Source organism: Cnephaeus nilssonii, assembly GCF_951640355.1.
Source record: "Cnephaeus nilssonii genome assembly, chromosome: 5".
Classification (NCBI taxonomy): domain Eukaryota; kingdom Metazoa; phylum Chordata; class Mammalia; order Chiroptera; family Vespertilionidae; genus Cnephaeus; species Cnephaeus nilssonii.
The window spans coordinates 93,049,573-93,067,156 of NC_137076.1; the positions used below are offsets into that span (position 1 = coordinate 93,049,573).

General features: G+C 39.8%; 1 protein-coding gene across 3 annotated transcripts in view; it reads right to left on the reverse strand.

The window, feature by feature from the left end:
* Nucleotides 1–11,694, reverse strand: part of LOC307099614 (uncharacterized protein) — a 34,362-nt gene extending 22,668 nt beyond the window's left edge. For all 3 annotated transcript variants that reach the window (XM_079771390.1, XM_079771389.1, XM_079771388.1), the window contains exons 1-6: nucleotides 11,591–11,694; nucleotides 11,136–11,193; nucleotides 8,137–8,475; nucleotides 4,945–5,025; nucleotides 2,172–2,261; nucleotides 291–386 (exon numbers count right to left, since the gene is read on the reverse strand). In XM_079771390.1, coding sequence (XP_079627516.1) covers nucleotides 291–386; nucleotides 2,172–2,261; nucleotides 4,945–5,025; nucleotides 8,137–8,475; nucleotides 11,136–11,181 — 652 coding nt within the window. In that variant the 5' untranslated portion in view covers nucleotides 11,182–11,193; nucleotides 11,591–11,694. The remainder of the gene's footprint in view (nucleotides 1–290; nucleotides 387–2,171; nucleotides 2,262–4,944; nucleotides 5,026–8,136; nucleotides 8,476–11,135; nucleotides 11,194–11,590) is intronic.
* Between the last annotated feature and the right edge of the window lie 5,890 nt (nucleotides 11,695–17,584).

A 17,584-nucleotide genomic window follows, 5' to 3' on the forward strand; every position in this document is an offset into this window, starting at 1 on the left:
AGAGAGGGAAAGACAGAAAGAAACATTGATGTGAGAGAAACACATCGATTGGTTGCCTCCTGCATTCACCCCTATTAGGACTCCAGACCAAAAGAAAAGTATACATCCCAGGAAGTTCAAAAGTGAAAATGGATACTTAGGATTAACACTGAAGCACTTTGAAAGGACCAACCATGCATATCAGATTTATGTATCTTCATAAACATCAGTGAGATAAGAAAAAATGTCTAGAACCTGGACCTGTCTTTGTTCTCTAATTGGTTAATGACTTCAGAAACACATCAATTTACCTGTCTTGAATTTCTGCATGGGTGCTGGTGTTGCAGTAGCAGAGGTGGAAACCATACCGGTAGATGATGTTGGGATCATGGTGACGTTAGGTGTAGCTAGAAATTAACATGAAAGCAAGGATTAGTCAAGAAGCAGAGAATGAGAGCTTTGTGCTGGGCCTGCACATCAACATCTCCAAATTAGGCAGAATTTGGCACTATTCTCCCCTATACTCAGATCTCTTGTCTTTAATCTACTAGAATCTAACAGGGGTGGGGTTGAGGACCAGCCTACAGAAAGGAAACAGCTGCATTGAAAAGTATATATTCCAGGGTTGATAAAGGTTACTGGAATATTCACTGAAGCATTTTGAAAACACTAGCCATGCATATTAAATTTATATATGTTGGGGTTTTTTTTAACCCTCACACGAGGACATTTTCCCATAGATTTTTACAGAGAGTGGGAACAGGAAAGACAGAAAGATAGAGAGAGAGAGAGAGATTGATCAATTGCCTTCCACACTTGCCCTGTCAGGGTTGAAGATCAAACCTGCAACACAGGTATGTGCCCTTGACTGGAATAAAACCTGGGACCCTACTATCTGAGGGCTAATGATCTATCCACCAAGCCAAACAGACTAGGGCTATATATCTTTATACACATTAGTGAAGTAGGGAAAATGTCCAGGGCCAGGACATGTCCTTGTCCTCTCTGTAGTGAATGACTAAGATTTAAACAGTAGTTCCAGGCCCAGAATGTTTACTCAATAAATAGCATTCATTTCAGCCAAACCTGAGGATACCCTCCCAGGAGTCCTGCACCCTAAATTAACTCACACCACAAGTATATGCTAGATCACACGGACCATTTATACATTATATATTTGGTTGAAAGGTGAATTAGACCACCAATAATTCCTTTCCAACTAAGAGATGAAAAAGGTAATAACTTGGGCTCTTTCCATGACAGAGCAGACCTAGGATTTCAAAGCAGTTACAGAAGGTCTCAGAGCTACCCAGAGAGAGAGAGGTAGCAGTGGGATTAAGCACAAACACAGCGCCTGGCACAAAAGGCCATCAATGAATTCCTGATCAACAATGTGTACTTTTTTTCTCACCAGGCACCTTTGCATCCCACGAGAAGCTTCCTTGAATCTCAACTCTACTAACTAGAAAAAAGAGAACGTTTGCAGAGGAGGACAATGGTTTAAAAGCTCTTCTTTGGAGAGAGAGTTTAATTTGGAATCAAGCCAATTTTTGCCATGAAGTACAAAAAACATAAATCAACAAATATTTGTCAGTGTCTATTACATGCAAGGCATTAATCTAAAGCACAGGTCAGCAAACCTTCTGTAAATGGCCAGATGAAAGTGTTAGGGCTTGGCGGCTATAGTCTCAGTGGCTGTTGTTCAACTCTATCTATGTGAAAGCAGCCATAGACTTGATGGTACAATGATTAGAAATGGTTCCTTCAATAAAATATTATAGGTAAAACTAGTGGTGGGCTTGTTATCCTTGTATGAAGGGTCCAACTTCAGAGAGGACTAAAGGAAAAGCACTCAGATTTCCCTTCTTCTCTGGAATAACCTAGATTTTACTCATAAACCAATGCCAACTGGACCAAATACATATCATTAGTTGTCCAATATCACCAGTCTTGGGTTTTTTGGCTAATGATGAAACCCTTTGAGAATCCAATTTTTTAAAAAATGGATCCCCTCACTCTGAAGATACCTATTAGATGCATGTAATATGGGACAAGTTTTCACAGATCACACAAAGCCCTATGGAACCCAGGGAAAAACCTTTAGCATAGATGGTAACCCTGCCTTAACACATACTTGGTGGTCTTCATCCACTCAGTAGAAGGCTTCTAGTCTCAGAAACATATCAGTTTACCTGTCTGCAGGTTCAGTGTGGGTGCTGGAGTTGTAGGAGCAGACGTGAAGACCTTAGGTGGTGTTGGAACACTGGTGACCTTAGGTGGAGCTAGAAATCAACATGAAAGCAAGGATTAATCAAGCAGCAGGCAACAAGAGCTTTGCTGATCCGTATGTCAACTCAACCAATGAGAGACTGTCCCCAGGCATAACTGGGCACCAACCTCTCCTGAACTCAGAGTCCTTATCCTTTCTCGATTAAAATCTGAAAACCGTCTGTCCAAAGGAAAACATGCACTGAAATGTATACACTCCAGGACAATAGAGGTGAAAAGGGTTATCCAGAATTAAAACTGAATTATGTGAAAAGATCACCCCTGCATATCAGATAAACATCTGCGAGGTACAGAAAATATCTACAGTCTGGATCTGTCTTAGTCTTCTCAGTGGTGAATGACTAAGACTTATTTTAACAGAAGCTCCCAGACCCAAAATGTTTACCAAATAAGTAGCATTAAATTCAGTCAGTCCTGCGGGTACCCTCTCAAGTGGCCTGTACCACAGATGAGGATTAACTCAGCCCCACTAGCAGATGCAAGATCACAGGAAGGATTTATACAACATACATTTGGGTGAAGGTGAATTAGACCACAGGTAATATGTTTGACTCTTTGCAGAGTCAGAGGTGGTGTAGGATTGCAACTCACTTCCAGAAGGTCTCCAACTACCCAGAGAGAGAGCTGAAGCTAGAATTAAGCCTAAACACAATGCATGGCTCAGAAGCAGAAGCAGATCAATGAAGATCTGATTCAAGAATGTGGCCCTGCCCTAGCCTGTTTGATTCAGTGGTTAGAGTGTTGGCTTGCGGACAGAAGGGCCCCGTGTTTGATTCCGTTCAAGGACACATGCCTGGGTTTCAGGCTGGATACCCAGTAGGGGGTGTGCAGGAGGCAGCCAATCAATGAGTCTCTCTCATCATTGATGTTTCTACCTCTCTATCCCTCTCCCTTCCTCTCTAAAATCAATATAAAAAATATATTTAAAAATTTTATTTAAAAAAATGTGGGCCTTTTTCTCACCGAGCACCTTATTTTTCTTTTACAATAAGCTTTATTTTAAATATATATATTTTTTTTTTCATTGATTTCAGAAACTAAGGGAGAAGGAAAGAGGGATAGAAACATCAATGATGAGAGAGAACCATTGATCAGCTGCCTCCTACAAGCCCCACACTGGAGATCGAGCCAATAACCTGGGCATGTGCCCTGACCAGAATGGAACCATGACCTGCTGGTTCATAGGGCAATGCTCAATCACTGAGCAACACTGGCCTGGCTACAAGAAGATTTCTTAAATCTAACTCTACTGAGTATAAAAGAGGAGTTCATTGTATAGGAGTCCATTGACTTGAAAGCTCTTCCTTGGAGAGATCTAGTTTAATATGGAATTGAGCTAATTTTTGTCTTGAAGAGGGGAAAAAACACACAACACGTTTTCAACAAATATTTGTGTCGATTGCATGAAAGGCATTAATCTAAAGCAGAGGTCAGCAAACTTTTGTGAGAGCCGGAAAGTAAATGTTTAGGGTCTGGTGGCTGGATGATCTCAGAGGCAGTTGCTCAACTATATCAGTGTGAAGGTTTCTATAGAAAAGATAATTGAATATGACTGCTCCAATAAAAATTTATTTATGAAGCAATTGGTGGGCCTAATTTGAATCTAATCTGGCCCTGCACTATTGTTTGCTAAGGCTGGTCTAAGATATAATCAGAGGCTTTTAGGAAGATAAAATCCAAGCTCCTTTCTCCAATTTTAAATATAATATGGAGGGGAAAGCAAACATGCAAAATAATCATTTTAAAGGAACATAAGGAACAATAAATAGGAGGAAAACTAACCAGTTTTTCTAATGAACTTGTCTACTTCAATGCTTACACAATGTATATACAACAAGATTGAAAGGACAATTGATAAAGCTGGTGCTGTACCTACTTGACAGCACCCTATAAAATAAAACTGAATCACACCTATAATGCATAGGGTTGTCATAAGAATTCAATGATATAATATTTGCAAAGTACTTAGCATGCTTCCTAACATAGGAGACAGAGTGATATTAACTTCACTACAATCTTATTCTCAGGTAGAAGGTCTAACTTCAGAGTGAAATAAAGGATCCCTATTCAGAACTCCTTGGGAGAACAGAATGCCATTTTTCTCTGTCATTTCCTGTATTTTCCTCTTAAACCTGTGCTCTTTGGGCAAAATCCACACCATCCTCATTAGATATCAAAGATCAGTGGTCTGGGGGGTTTGGGCTAATAATGAATGCCTTTGAAAATCTGACCAGAAAAACCAATGAGCCTATAAGCATGGAACATACTGTCGAATCTCAGAGGGAAGTTGGGGGTGAGTGGGTGGATGCAAAGAGATCAACTAAAGAACTTGCATACATATAAGCATAACCCATGTACACAGACAATAATATGGTGAAGGCCTGTGGGGAGGGTGTGGGTGCAGACTAGAATGGGTCAATGAGAGGAAAAAGGGAATATCTGTAATACTTTCAACAATAAAGATTTTTTAAAAACCCCATGAGTCTTCCTATTCTGAAAATACTTATAGTTATAAAAGCTGGATATAACATGAGACTGGGGTTCACAGACCCTATGAAACACTTGCTTGGAGCCACCTAAGAACCCTTACCTTGCATTGGACATTTTAACACATGCCCTGGGTGGTTTCCATCCTCTTACTAGAAGGCCTAAGGCCTCAGAAACAAATGGCTTTACCTGTCTTGAGGTTCTTCGTGGTCGCTGGGGTTGTAGGAGCAGAAGTGAGGACCTTAGGTGGTGTTGGAGCAGTGGTTGGAGCTAGAAATCAACATGAAAGCAAGGATTAATCAAGCAGCAGGGAACAAGAGCTTGGTGCTGGGCCTGTACATCAATATAACTAATGAGAGACTGTCCCCATGCAAAACTGGGCAATAATTTGCCCTAAACCATGACATCCTTTCCTTGGTTAATGAGATTCTTACAGGGGAAGGCTTGAAGAAAAGCCAATAAAAACAGAGATAGCTGTATTGCAAGAATATATACTAGGAGGTTCAGAGGTGATAAAGGATACCCAGGATTAACACTGAAGCACTCTGAGAAAACCAAACACGCATATCAGATTTACACTGATTGGCCAGTTTACTATGACCAACCAGATTATTATGACTATTCCATCAGTACAATGAAGTGAATTAGTTATGCAAATAATAATAATAAAACCTTGAGAGTATTTGCTTAGGAAGTTTTCAATATTCAGTATTTTTGGAAGTGTCAATGAAGTATGAGATGGGGTGCGCATAATAATCTGGCCAGTCATAGTAACCTGGCCACTCAGTATATGTATCTTCTTAAACATCAGGGAGGCAGAGAAAATATCTAGAGCCTGGACCTGTCTTTGTCCTCTCAATGGTGAATGACTAAATTACAAAATAGCTTCTATGCCTAGAAAGTTAAAAATATATTAATTAATACATAGCATTCATTTCAGCCTTGAGGATACCCTCCGAAGAGACCTGCACCCTAAATGAGGACTAACTCACACCCACTAGCATCCTAGATCACACAGACGCTTTATATATTGGCTGGAAGGTAGACTAGACCACAGGTAGGTAGTAACTTTGTCTCTTTCCAGGGTTAGATAGGGTGCTGGATTCAAAACCACTTACGGAAGGTCTCAGAGCTACCCATAGAGTGCTGACACTAGAATTAAGCCCAAACCCAGTGCCTGGCAAAAATGCAGATCAATGAAGGCCTGATTCAAGAATGTGTACATTTTACTCACCAAGCACCTTTTCTTTTTATAAGAAGCTTCCTTCAAACTCAACTCTAGTAACTATAAAGAAACCCCTAGAGAGTAGACAATTGGTAAGAATGCCTTTCTTTTTAGAGAATCAGTTTAATATGAAAGTAAGCCCATCTGTGCCTTGAATAGGCTAAACTTTTTTTTCAACAAATATTGGTATCTATTACACGCAAAGCATTAGTCTTAAGCAGAGGTCAGCAAACTTCCTGGAAAGGTCCAGACAGTAAACGTGTTAGGCTTTGGGGTCCCTATGGTCTCAGTGCTCAACTCTGTCAGTGTGAAAGCAGCCACAGTCCAGATAGTACAAGATTGGGTATAGCTGTTCCAATAAAGTTTATCTATAAAACAATACGTGGGCCTGTTTTGAATATGATCTGGCCCTGGGCTATAATGTTGGATGAACTTTAAGCTGTAGTCAGAAGCTTTTAAGAAGTATACAGTCTAATCCTTTCCCTTCGTTTAAAAACCTAATATAGAGAAAAAAGTAAGTACGCAAAATAAATCTGATAAAGGAGCGTAAGGAACAATAAAGAAGAGGAAACCAAAACAGATATAGTAATGAACTTGTCCTCATCAGTAGAAAATACTAATATCTTTCCCAGGAAGAAGCTAGGAAGATATAAGTATAGATGTAGGCTAGGAAAACCTGTAACAGAAAGGTGAGGAATAAGCTGAGCCTGTGAAAAATGAAAGAAAACTTAAGCAGAGATTTGGTTATTGGAGGCTCAAGTATCTGTCTATTAAAGAATTGGGTGGCACTAGTCTCCCAATTCTTGTTCTTTTCCATGTTACATATAAAAATTCAGATAGGTCAAAATAAGTTCACAACTCCAAAATTTTCATAACCATAATCTCTTCTCCAGGTGCTGCCTCCACACATCTGTCTATAGAGCTCTATCTCATCAGCTTCTTCGGCTTCCCTGAATTGCTTCTCAGATATAGTTTCCACAGGGTCAGACTTTTTCTCCATCTGAACTGTCCTTATAGTATTTGCCTTTTTAACAAAATTTTATATTTTTTAATTGATTTCAGAGAGAAAGGGGGAAGGAGAGAGAAATAGAAACATCAATGATGAGAGAGAATCATTGATTGGCTGCCTCCTGCATGCCTCCTCCTGGGGATCAAGCCTGCAACCTGATCATGTGCCCTTAACCAGAATAAAACCCGGGACCCTTCAGTCCATATGAAGACGCTCTATCCACTGAGCCAAACCAGCTAGGGCTCCTACTGCCTTTTCAAAGGAAATAACCTAGTCCAAAATTTGGGAGTTTGCAAATAAAGGTTTCTTAATTTAATAAAAAGATAAAGAAATTCAGCTTACTAAGGTCACAAATATTGTATTCTACTGTCAATATAAGACTTTACTGGAAGGAGATTAAGGAAGAACTCAGAAACCTGGGCCATTATAATGTCCATCTCAAGAGAGAAGAAATGTGAATTTTCCAGATTTTTGGATTTCATGAAAATCTTAAAAGCAACTAATAAACAGTTATTGGGATGCATCAGTTTTTATATTACAATAAAGTCATTTTAATTTTTAAACAGGCAATATTACAATATAATGTGAGTTATGCTTCATGAAATCCAAGGCAGGGCAGAGTGTGGGGATGGGACTATATATGCTTACACCTGTATATGCAACAAGATTGAGTTGGTAAGTGTCAAAGTTGATAATGTATCTACTTGACAATTTCTTATATAATATTGGTTACATTATACATTTGAAAATCTCCACGTTAGGTTTAAAATGTTAAGAAAGAACATTTTATAAATGTTCAGTGACATCATCTCAGAGAAAAAGTGCAGTTGTTTACATTGAATAAATTCAGTTTGAGAAAACTGTTCATCTCATCTCCCTCTGGAGCCGTTAATGCCATGAACTAACCAGCATTTTTGAAGCACTGCTTTAAGAGATAGTCTGCAGACTGGGAAGGCTCTCTAGTCTACGCTCTTGACTCTAGGTTGTTTCAACACTTCATTCTACACAAGTAAGTAATTCTATTTCCCAAAAGTTATTAAAAAACAGGATTGAGGAACCTCTCTTTCTTAAGGGAAGAGAATATCACTACCAAACAGTAAACATCTCAGTTCATGCACATGAAGTGATCACAGGAAGACAAACTCACCTGGCTTTATCTCCAAAAATATATTCCCTTTATAATCATTAAACCACCCTCTGAACCCAATACGGCAACAATAGGTGCCAGTGTCAGACAGGGCTGCATTCTGTATGGTTAAAGACAAATCCCCTCTGGAAATGATTCCATTCATTCTATAACGTTTGTCCTTCTCAAAGGTGACACGACGGCCATCAGTCCATATGAGTTCATTTGAGCATTTGAATAAAGGGCATGACCCTCGGCCCCAGCACATGGGTGTGATTCCACGAAATGTTGAGTAGGTACAGGGTAGCGTGACAGACTGTCCCACCACTCCAGTCACGCGTGTCTGAGAAACGACAACATCTACAAATAAGAAGAAAACAGAGTGAGATGCCTCAATATTTTAATTTTATATTTATGTCCACTTCTCTTTATATAGTGTATTTCATTTGTAATCATGTGACTTTAATTTGAATCTAATTTTTTTTTATGTATTACTGTTTACATCTTTATCAGCATTATATTCCATTCATCCTATAACGCTTGGTTATAAACTAAATTTCTTTCTTTTTTAATTTAAACTTATTTCTTTCTTTTTATTTTTTTGTTGTTAATCCTCATCCAAGGATATTTTTCCATTGATTTTTAGAATAGTGGAAGGGATGGGGGAGACACAGAGAGAGAAATATTAATGTAAGAAACACACATTGACTTGTAGGCTCACGCATGAGCCCTGACCATGGCTGGGATCGAGCCTGCAACCAAGGTACATATCCTTGACCAGAATCAAATCTTGGACCTTCAATCCATTGGCTGACACTCTATCCACTGAGCCAAACTGGCTAGGGCTAAACTTATTTCTTTATTTAGAATTGTTTCCCAATAAGATAAACTTCTAAAATAGAAATTACCAGGACAAAGAGCAGATTTTTTTAAATCAAATTTATTTCCAAAATTGTTGAACCAAATGACTGTCAATACTGGGGATCGAGCCCAAAACCCAGGCTGATGAACATATATATTTTAAATAAATAAATTAAGTATTATTAGGCGCTGGCCAGGTAGCTTGGGTGGTTAGAGCATCATCAGTATGCCAAGGTTGTGGGTTTGATCCCCAGTTAGGGCACATACAAGAATCAACCAATGAATGCATAAGTAAGTAGAATAACAAATCAATGATTTTAACCAAAAATTTAAATATAAAAATAATAAAGTATCATTGCCTTATAGGCCGAAGTCTAATAAACTTTCAGGAATCAATTTTTAGAAAATAGGTTTCTAATGGTTCCAGAAGAGCCAGGGCTGATCATGCTCTTGAGGATGGTCCAAAAAAATCCAAGTATAAATCATTCTCATGAATAGATGATAGCTGGCACTTAAGTAAGGCCCACTTCCCATGGTGAACCCAGAAAATTGGACAATATTCAATCAAGTACTAAATTAAGTCACTTAAAAACAAAAACTCTCTCCAGTGCTAGTGGCATTAAAACCCCATATTGGCACCAGCCAGGTGTGGCTCAGTGGTTGAGCATCAATCTATGAACCAGGAGGTCAAAAGTCAATTCCATGTCAGGGCACAGACCAGAATGCAGGCTCAATCCCCAGTAGGGGGTGTGCGGGAGGCATCCTATCTCTAATCATTGATGTACTCCCTTCCTCTCACTGAAATCAATAAAAATATACATATTTTTAAAACCCTATACTGTCAAATGCAGTCAAGTTGGTCTTAAATGAAATCTGAGATGTACCAACTAACCTTATTTATTTATTTTTTTTATTTTTAAATTACAATTGATATACAATATATTAGTTGAAAGCATACAAAATAGAGATTAGACATTTATATAACTTATGAAGTGATCCCCCAATAAGTCTAGTACCCATTTTACATCATTCATAGTTACTACAATATTATTGACTATATTCCCTATGCAGAACCCCAACTAATCATAGTTAGGACTGGGCTGTGAATTTCGAAGTGCTCTGGAAATAAAATGTGATTGTTACATAAAGTAAGAGTCTATTTTTTCTCTTTATTCCTATATTTAATTTTGCCTAACATCATTGTAGATTACAAATATAGCATGTTAACTTAAAAATTTACTATGGAAGTATAATTTAAATGAACTTTTCCCCATAATCACATCACATCTGGTGATTATTATTTTTAAATTTAGGTTATACCTATTTTCCAACTCATTGAATGTTTGAAATAATATACAGGGTGTCCCAAAAATGTATACACACAATTTGAATCATTATAAAGACAGTGTTTATTTAAATACATTTTATTTTAAAAAATGGAGCTATTGGCTGTTAAAGTGTGTATATATATATATTTTTGGGGGGGCGGGGGAACCCTGTATATTATTTTTACTTTTTAAAAGATTTTTCATTAATCTTTAGAGGGAGAATAAAAGAGAGGATGAGAGAGAGAGAAACATTGATATGACAAGAAGACAGTGATAGACTGCCTCCTGCATGCCCCCTACTTAGGATCCAGCCAGAAACCCCAGGCATATGCCCTGACTAGGAATTGAATCAGACCTTTTGGTGCATGGGGAGATGCCCAACCAACTGAGCCACACTAGCCAGGACATATCTTATTTTTAAAAGCAATATTTACACATAGTTAAAAACACACACACAAAATGTATAATGAAAGACTGGTCTCTTTCCATCCTAGCACCATTTCTTTTTTTCATTCCCTCCTACACCAGGAAAAAGCTGGTACTAATTCTTACATACATGTGAGAAGTCCATATATACCCAACTACCCACCACCTGTTTTTTTCTTAAATAGAAATGGCAGCATATAACAAAGTGTTCTACTTAGCCTAAGATTTTGTGACTCATATCATTTCAGAAATTTTTTTGTTTCAGCCTGGTTCTTTGCTCACAAAAGTTGACCCATTACCTTCCAACAGAGTCCAAGCACATCCATCTTCCTCCCCCACACCCACACACACCCTATATTCCCCCATGCCCAGGCCTTCCAAACCCCAGCCCACCTATCCACTTACCTGCCCAAAGTAGTATGAGGCTTGGGAAGGCTACCCAAGGAGGCATGATGGCATCAGCCTAAAGGGAAGAGAAAAGAGAAAATGGACTGTTTGGTGTGGCCCCACCATATGGTATGGGGACACATATTAATTCTCAGATTGCAACTTTTCCTTGTACCCTAACTGCATGCATCACATGAGCCTACCCCCTTCTATGGATGGGAGACCACATACAATGAAAGGCTTCAGGTCTTTGTTAGCTCAGGGTGGCTGAGAGCTCTGTGCCTCCAACAGACAGGCAAAGCTGTCCTTGGAAGTAGCCCCTTATTTCCCAGCTCCTTTTCCACACATAAAGTCCAAACTGACTCCCGATGCTCAGAGAGATCAGGGAGTAAACAGGAAGGAAACCAGAGCCAGGCTCAGTGCGGGGAACACCAGAGCAAAGACCAGTCCTCCAATGGTCCTGATGCACTTACCCTTGGGCTCTGAGATGACCGTCTACTGGACCTTTGGTGAATAGAGGGTTCTCCTTGCCCTGTGGCCACAATGGTTAGTCCCTAGCCTCAGTTATATTGCCAAGTTACCTATTAACAAGGATTAAGTCAGAATGTGAATCACTGTGTTTCATCATTCATGCTACAGGAAGCAACGACTCAGACTGCATTTTATTGAATGATGTCAGGAGGACATTTCAGAAAGCAGAATGTGGATCAGGCCTGGTGCTCATAGACACAGACTCAGAGAAAAACTCCAAAACTGAAAGTCTACTTTCATAAATGGGGGGCAGAGAGAGGCTGGCAAAAGAAGCAGGCCACTCCAATCTGGCAAGTAACAGTTTAGAAAAAAAAAAAAAACTCACATGCAAGCTCTTTCTCAGGTGACTGCAAGACAAAATGGAAGCCCACACTTGTTAGCAGGGCACAGATAATTATATAGAGTAAAGGTACAGTCATAGATACTAGTTCATGAATGCTACCAGGTATTGGAAATTACTTTACATGCTTGGCAAGGAAAGGACAAAGGCCTGCTCCAAGAACTGGTGCATGGCAGGAGGCAAAGAAAGTGCACCGATTAACGTCAGAATGAATATTGATTATGATCAGACAATCAAAGTGGGGGAAGGGTTGTGGAAAGCAACCTCCATTCTGGCCTGAAATAGCTTGTGGGACAAACAGAAGTCATGTTGTGGAACAGTCTCTCCTCACACTCAACCCCTCATGACCACTCTTACACTCCCATGCCACCTCCCTTCTGAAAGGTGACCTACAGGTCAACAGGGACTTCAGTGGCAGGAAGGTAGCTCAATTATTGCTAATTGACTACATAGAAGACACAGTTCTCAGTACATACATGCACAAAAAAAGAGACAAATTAAAAGAAGCAGTCCAAGTATTAATAACAATGTTTTTCATCATGCTCCCAGAGGTCCTAAGCTTGTCCGTTAGTAGGTCTTCTACTAACAAAAATAAATATTAGTGGGTGCATTGGGTATAAAAACACAGCGTTCAGTTTGGATAATGAATACTCCTCCCCCACACACACACTCCCTATAAGTGGACACCACAAGAATAGCAGAATTCTAGGGTCAGAAAGACAAATATTTAGTAGGAACTTGAACTAAGAGATCTTTTCCTTCTTTGAGAATTACACTTGCAGCCTAGCCAGGCTGTGTAAACCACATGTTGTCCAATAGGAAGCTGTGCTCTCTGAGGTAAGTAAGGGAATAGGAAGGGGTATATGCCAGAAGATGATCCATTCTTTCTTCTTTTGATGGTGCATATACCAGTCCATGTATAACATGTCTCCATGGATGGGAACCAAGGGCATTAGAATAACAGGGTCCCACCAGAGACTAAGCAGTTCTTCCACACTCAAGAATGTGAAGACCTATCCTGGTGGAAAATCCCATTGTAGAGTCTACTAAATGGTTCCTGTTCCAGGGATAAAGGGCTTGGTGCCCTCATTATCATAACTCCTTCATCCATGGCAAGTTTAGGGCCTATTACTGTGTCCTTTGTTTTCTACACCTTTACTTTCTTTTAACACAAAGAACAAAATCCTGATTTTCTTTTAGTTTACTTTTTAAAAATATATTTTTTTATTGATTTCAGAAGGAAGGGAGAGAAAAAGAAAAATAGAAAAATCAATGATGAGAGAGAATAATTGATTGTCTGTCTGCTGCTTACCCCCTATTGGAGATTGATCCCACAACCCAGGCATGTACCCTGACCTGGAGTAGAACCGAGAACTCCTGTTTCATAGATCAACACTCAACCACTGAGCCACACCAACTGGGTTGTATCCATGTACCTTTGGTATTTTAAGCCCACCAAATTAGCCCTGGACAGATAGCTCAGTTGGTTAGAGCGTCATCCTGATAAACCAAGGTTGTGGGTTTCATATAAGAATCAACCAATGAATGCGTAAATAAGTTGAACAAAAAATTGATGTTTCTATCTATCTATCTATCTATCTATCTATCTATCTATCTATCTATATCTCTCTCCCTCAAATCAATAACAAAAAATTTAAATAAATTTGAATAATAAATCCACTTAATAAAATCTATTCTAATTTTAGAATGCTTAACCAGGTCAGAACAATGGGCCTATACCAGGGACCAGCACATAGCAGCAAGCAAGGAAGGGGTGCTGATTTATGTCAGAATGAACATCAATTGTCATCAGACAGTCTCTAACAGGGAGTTGTGGAAAGCAGCCTCTGATCCAGCCCAAGTCCAGCTCATGGGAGAGACAGCGGTCACATCAAGAAAGAGTTTTCTCCACACTTGGGTTCAGATCCCAGCTCTGCCACTTAGGAAGCTGGTAGCTCTGTGAGTTACTAAGTTGAGCCAAGCCTTGATTTCCTCATTCCTTCAATGGGGCCAAAAATATTTGTTCTATCTCCCTTAAAGGATTGTTGTAATGAACAAAAACCTGTGGGTGAAGTCAAAACTAAACCTAAATATGCATGAATACTACAGCCACCATTTCTGGAGAATTACTGTGTCATGGGATCTGTGCATTTTACTTTCACCCTTAGGCAGGTGCTGTTATTAACCCATTCTTAGAGGAGGAAGCTGGGGTTTGGAAAGGTTTAGTGAGCCTAGAATACTCACTTTCCCTTTATGCTTTGTCTTTATATACTTACAGTGGACACTTTTGACCCTACTTCAACCACCACCAAAGGTTAGGAGGCATATTCTGAAATGCTTCACATACAAATAGGTCATGCCTTATTTATTTGGGAGGCAAAGGATTTTATGACCAGCCCTGGCCCATGTGGCTCAGTTGTTGGGAGAGTCACCCTGTGTGCCAAAAGGTGGAGGGTTCTGTTCCAGGACAGGAGGTACTCAGGTTGCAGGTTTGATCCCCAGTTGAGGTGTGTGTGTGCAGGAGGCAACTGATTGATGTTCTCTTTCACATCGATGTTTCTTTCTCTCTCTTTTCTCTCCCCCTTCCTCTCTCGATATCAATATAATAAAATTAAAATATTTTGATTAGTGTTGTTATACTCTGGGACTCTGCCAATGCCCAGTAGGTCAGTGATAAGGATTTTCTAATTTAATTAAACTCTTCCACAGTTTTTATTGCTATATTGAGGCTGACAAATATACTAAGGATAAAAAAATCCAGGATTGTACAATCAGATAGAGACACAGGTAAAGTAAACATTTAACTAGTAAACATTGCATAGTTGTGCAGAATGATATAAATGGCAAATATAACTAGAACATGTCACTCCCCCACTTACAAACCTCCCATGGCTCTTTCAGAAAAAAATAAAAAATCCTAACTCCTAACCTAGATGCAAAGGCCCAGTGATCTTCCCTCTGCCTAACTCTCAGATTTTCCTACTATCTCTCCCCTGCCCCTGGGGCTCCATCGATTCGTGGTTCTTTCAAATGCATTCCTACGTTAGTACCTTCTTCCTGGTGGTGTCTCTGCCTAGATGCCCATTCCTTTAGCTCACCGTTTCCAGACTTCCCCTTTTCATTCTGTTCTCTGCCTAAATGTCACCTGGGACATTCCTCATCACTGTTTTGTTTTCTACACTGCACTTGTTAACTCCTTTCCTATGGTGTGTGCAGTTCGTGCATGCGTGTGTGTGTGTGTGTGTGTGTGTGTATGTGTGTGTGTGTTGTGTTTATCTCAGAATGTTCTGTGATGATGGGGTTATTCTAATGGGTTTGGGCAAGCACTTAAAATGTGGTTTGACAGTGGATAGAGCATCAGCCTGCAGACCAAAGGGTCCCAGTTCCATTTTATTAAAGGCTGTGCAACCTTGGTTGTAGGCTCAGTCAGAAGGCAACCAATTGGTGTGATTCTCTCTCATTGATGTTTCTCTCTGTATTTCCCTCTCTCTTTCACTCTCCCTAAAAATCAATGGAAAAAGATCCTTGTGTGAGAATTAACAACAACAAAAATGTGGTTAGTACAAATGAGGAAGTTAATTTTTTTCATTTAATTTTATTTTAATTAATTTAAAATTAGGAGCATTTGAGATCTGTCTCCCCAGCATCTGTTGTCAATTTGGCTCAATTTACAACTTATAAAAATTTAAATAAATTAATTTTAATTTAAATAGCCACACATGGCAATAAAATAAATTTTAAAAGAAAAAAAATAGCCACACATGGCTATTGTGTATGCTCCATATACACATGTTCATTTCCATTACCATATTATATAATCCCCACTTCACAGATGAAGAGAGGCTGAGCAAAGGAATGTGTCAGCTCTAAAGTCACAGCCTCCAAGTAAGCCTAAACATGCAGGTCCTCCTCACTGGTGTTACCCAGGAGAAGCTTAAACAACTGAGATGTATAAGCCATGAATCCATTTAAATGAGACTCTATCTGCCAAGAAATTCAAGGAACTCTAGTTTTGTGAATTTTCCCAAATTTTTAAATTGATTTTTAAATTATAATTGACATAAAAGATGATATTTGTTTCAGGTGTACAACAAGAGTGACTAGACATACAGACCTTACAAAGTTATCCCCACGATAAGTCTAGGACCCATGTGACACCATACATAATAATTCAATATTATTGACCATATTCCCTCTGCTGTACTTTACTTCCCTATTACTTATTTCGTAACTGGCAGATTGTACTTTTTCATTCCCTTCATCTTTTACACCCCCCACCTTCCCCACCCCCAATCACGTACCTATTAATTTGTTCTCTGTCTGTATAAGCTTGTTTCCATTTAGTTTTCTTTGTCCTTGTTTTTACATTCCACATGTAACTGAAAACTGATGGTCTTTTTCTTTCTCTGTCTGCCTTTTGTCACTTAGCATACTATCCTTTAGGTCCATTTTGTCACAAAATGCAAGATTTCATTCTTTTTATGACTGGGTAATATTCCTTTGTACATATGTAACTTGTGTTCTTTATCCATTCATCTACTGACAGATGCCTAGGTTGCTGCTTGTGCTGAATTGAAGGGTATTTGGGAGAGATTGCAGGGCGTGCCAGAAGCAGGCCATCACTCCTGTAGAACATGAGAGCTTTTCAGAGAGACTGTGAGAGCTCCTGTGAAGGGCCTGGAGCTTCTGGAGGAGGCTCCAGCAAGGTGAGCTCATTGGATGGGACAGGGTCTCAGGGAAAAGCCAGAGCAGGGCAGACAGTGTAGGCCAGGTTAATGGAGAGAGAGAGATTTTGTGCCTGCCTGCCCAGGGCGAGCTGGATGAAAGAACTCAACAAGGGACATAGCACCCAGCAGAGCTTCTGTCCTCTGAGAGAGTTCCTACCAATCCCTGCCCCTCTAGCCTTTGCCCTAAAGTTAGTCCATTGAGTTCCTCCCCTTATGTCCCAGGAACTTCTGGAACTGCTGCCTCTGTGTTGGAGCTTAGAGGGCAGGAGTTCATGTGAACCCTCCGAGTACAGTGCTAGGTCTCCCATAACCCTTCCTCCATCCCAGACATAATCCCCACTGGTGCCCAAAGCTAATGTTACAGGAACTCTTGGCACAGGTGCCCTGTGCTATGGAGCCTGAAGTGGGGTTCAGACCTCTGGCTCTTTAGGGGGGACCTCTGAAGCCCAACTATCCCTCCCATTCATTCATCACCACACAGGGAGTGTGGGACCTGCCCTGACCCCATATTCACACTTACCTGTGTCAACGTGGCTCCTTCTTTATAACCTTAGAGGACGACTTCTATTCAGCTGGTCTTCGGGTGGTTCTCAGTGACCTTTGTGCAACAATTTCCACACATTCCTGGAAAGAGGTGAGTTCAGGATTTACTACTTGGCCACCTTGATTCCTCTGCGCCCTCCCCTGGAATTTTCCCTAACTTCTATTGGCTCAATCATTGTTGTCTTAGTATGCCATATAATACTCAGAAAGTTCAAGCAACAAAGTTCTGATGTTCTCTTCTGCGTAAATTTCCAGAGGATTGTACTTACGGGTAAGTTAGGAGGTTTCCAGCTCCTCTGATGGTTTGTCACCAATACTTCCCCTAA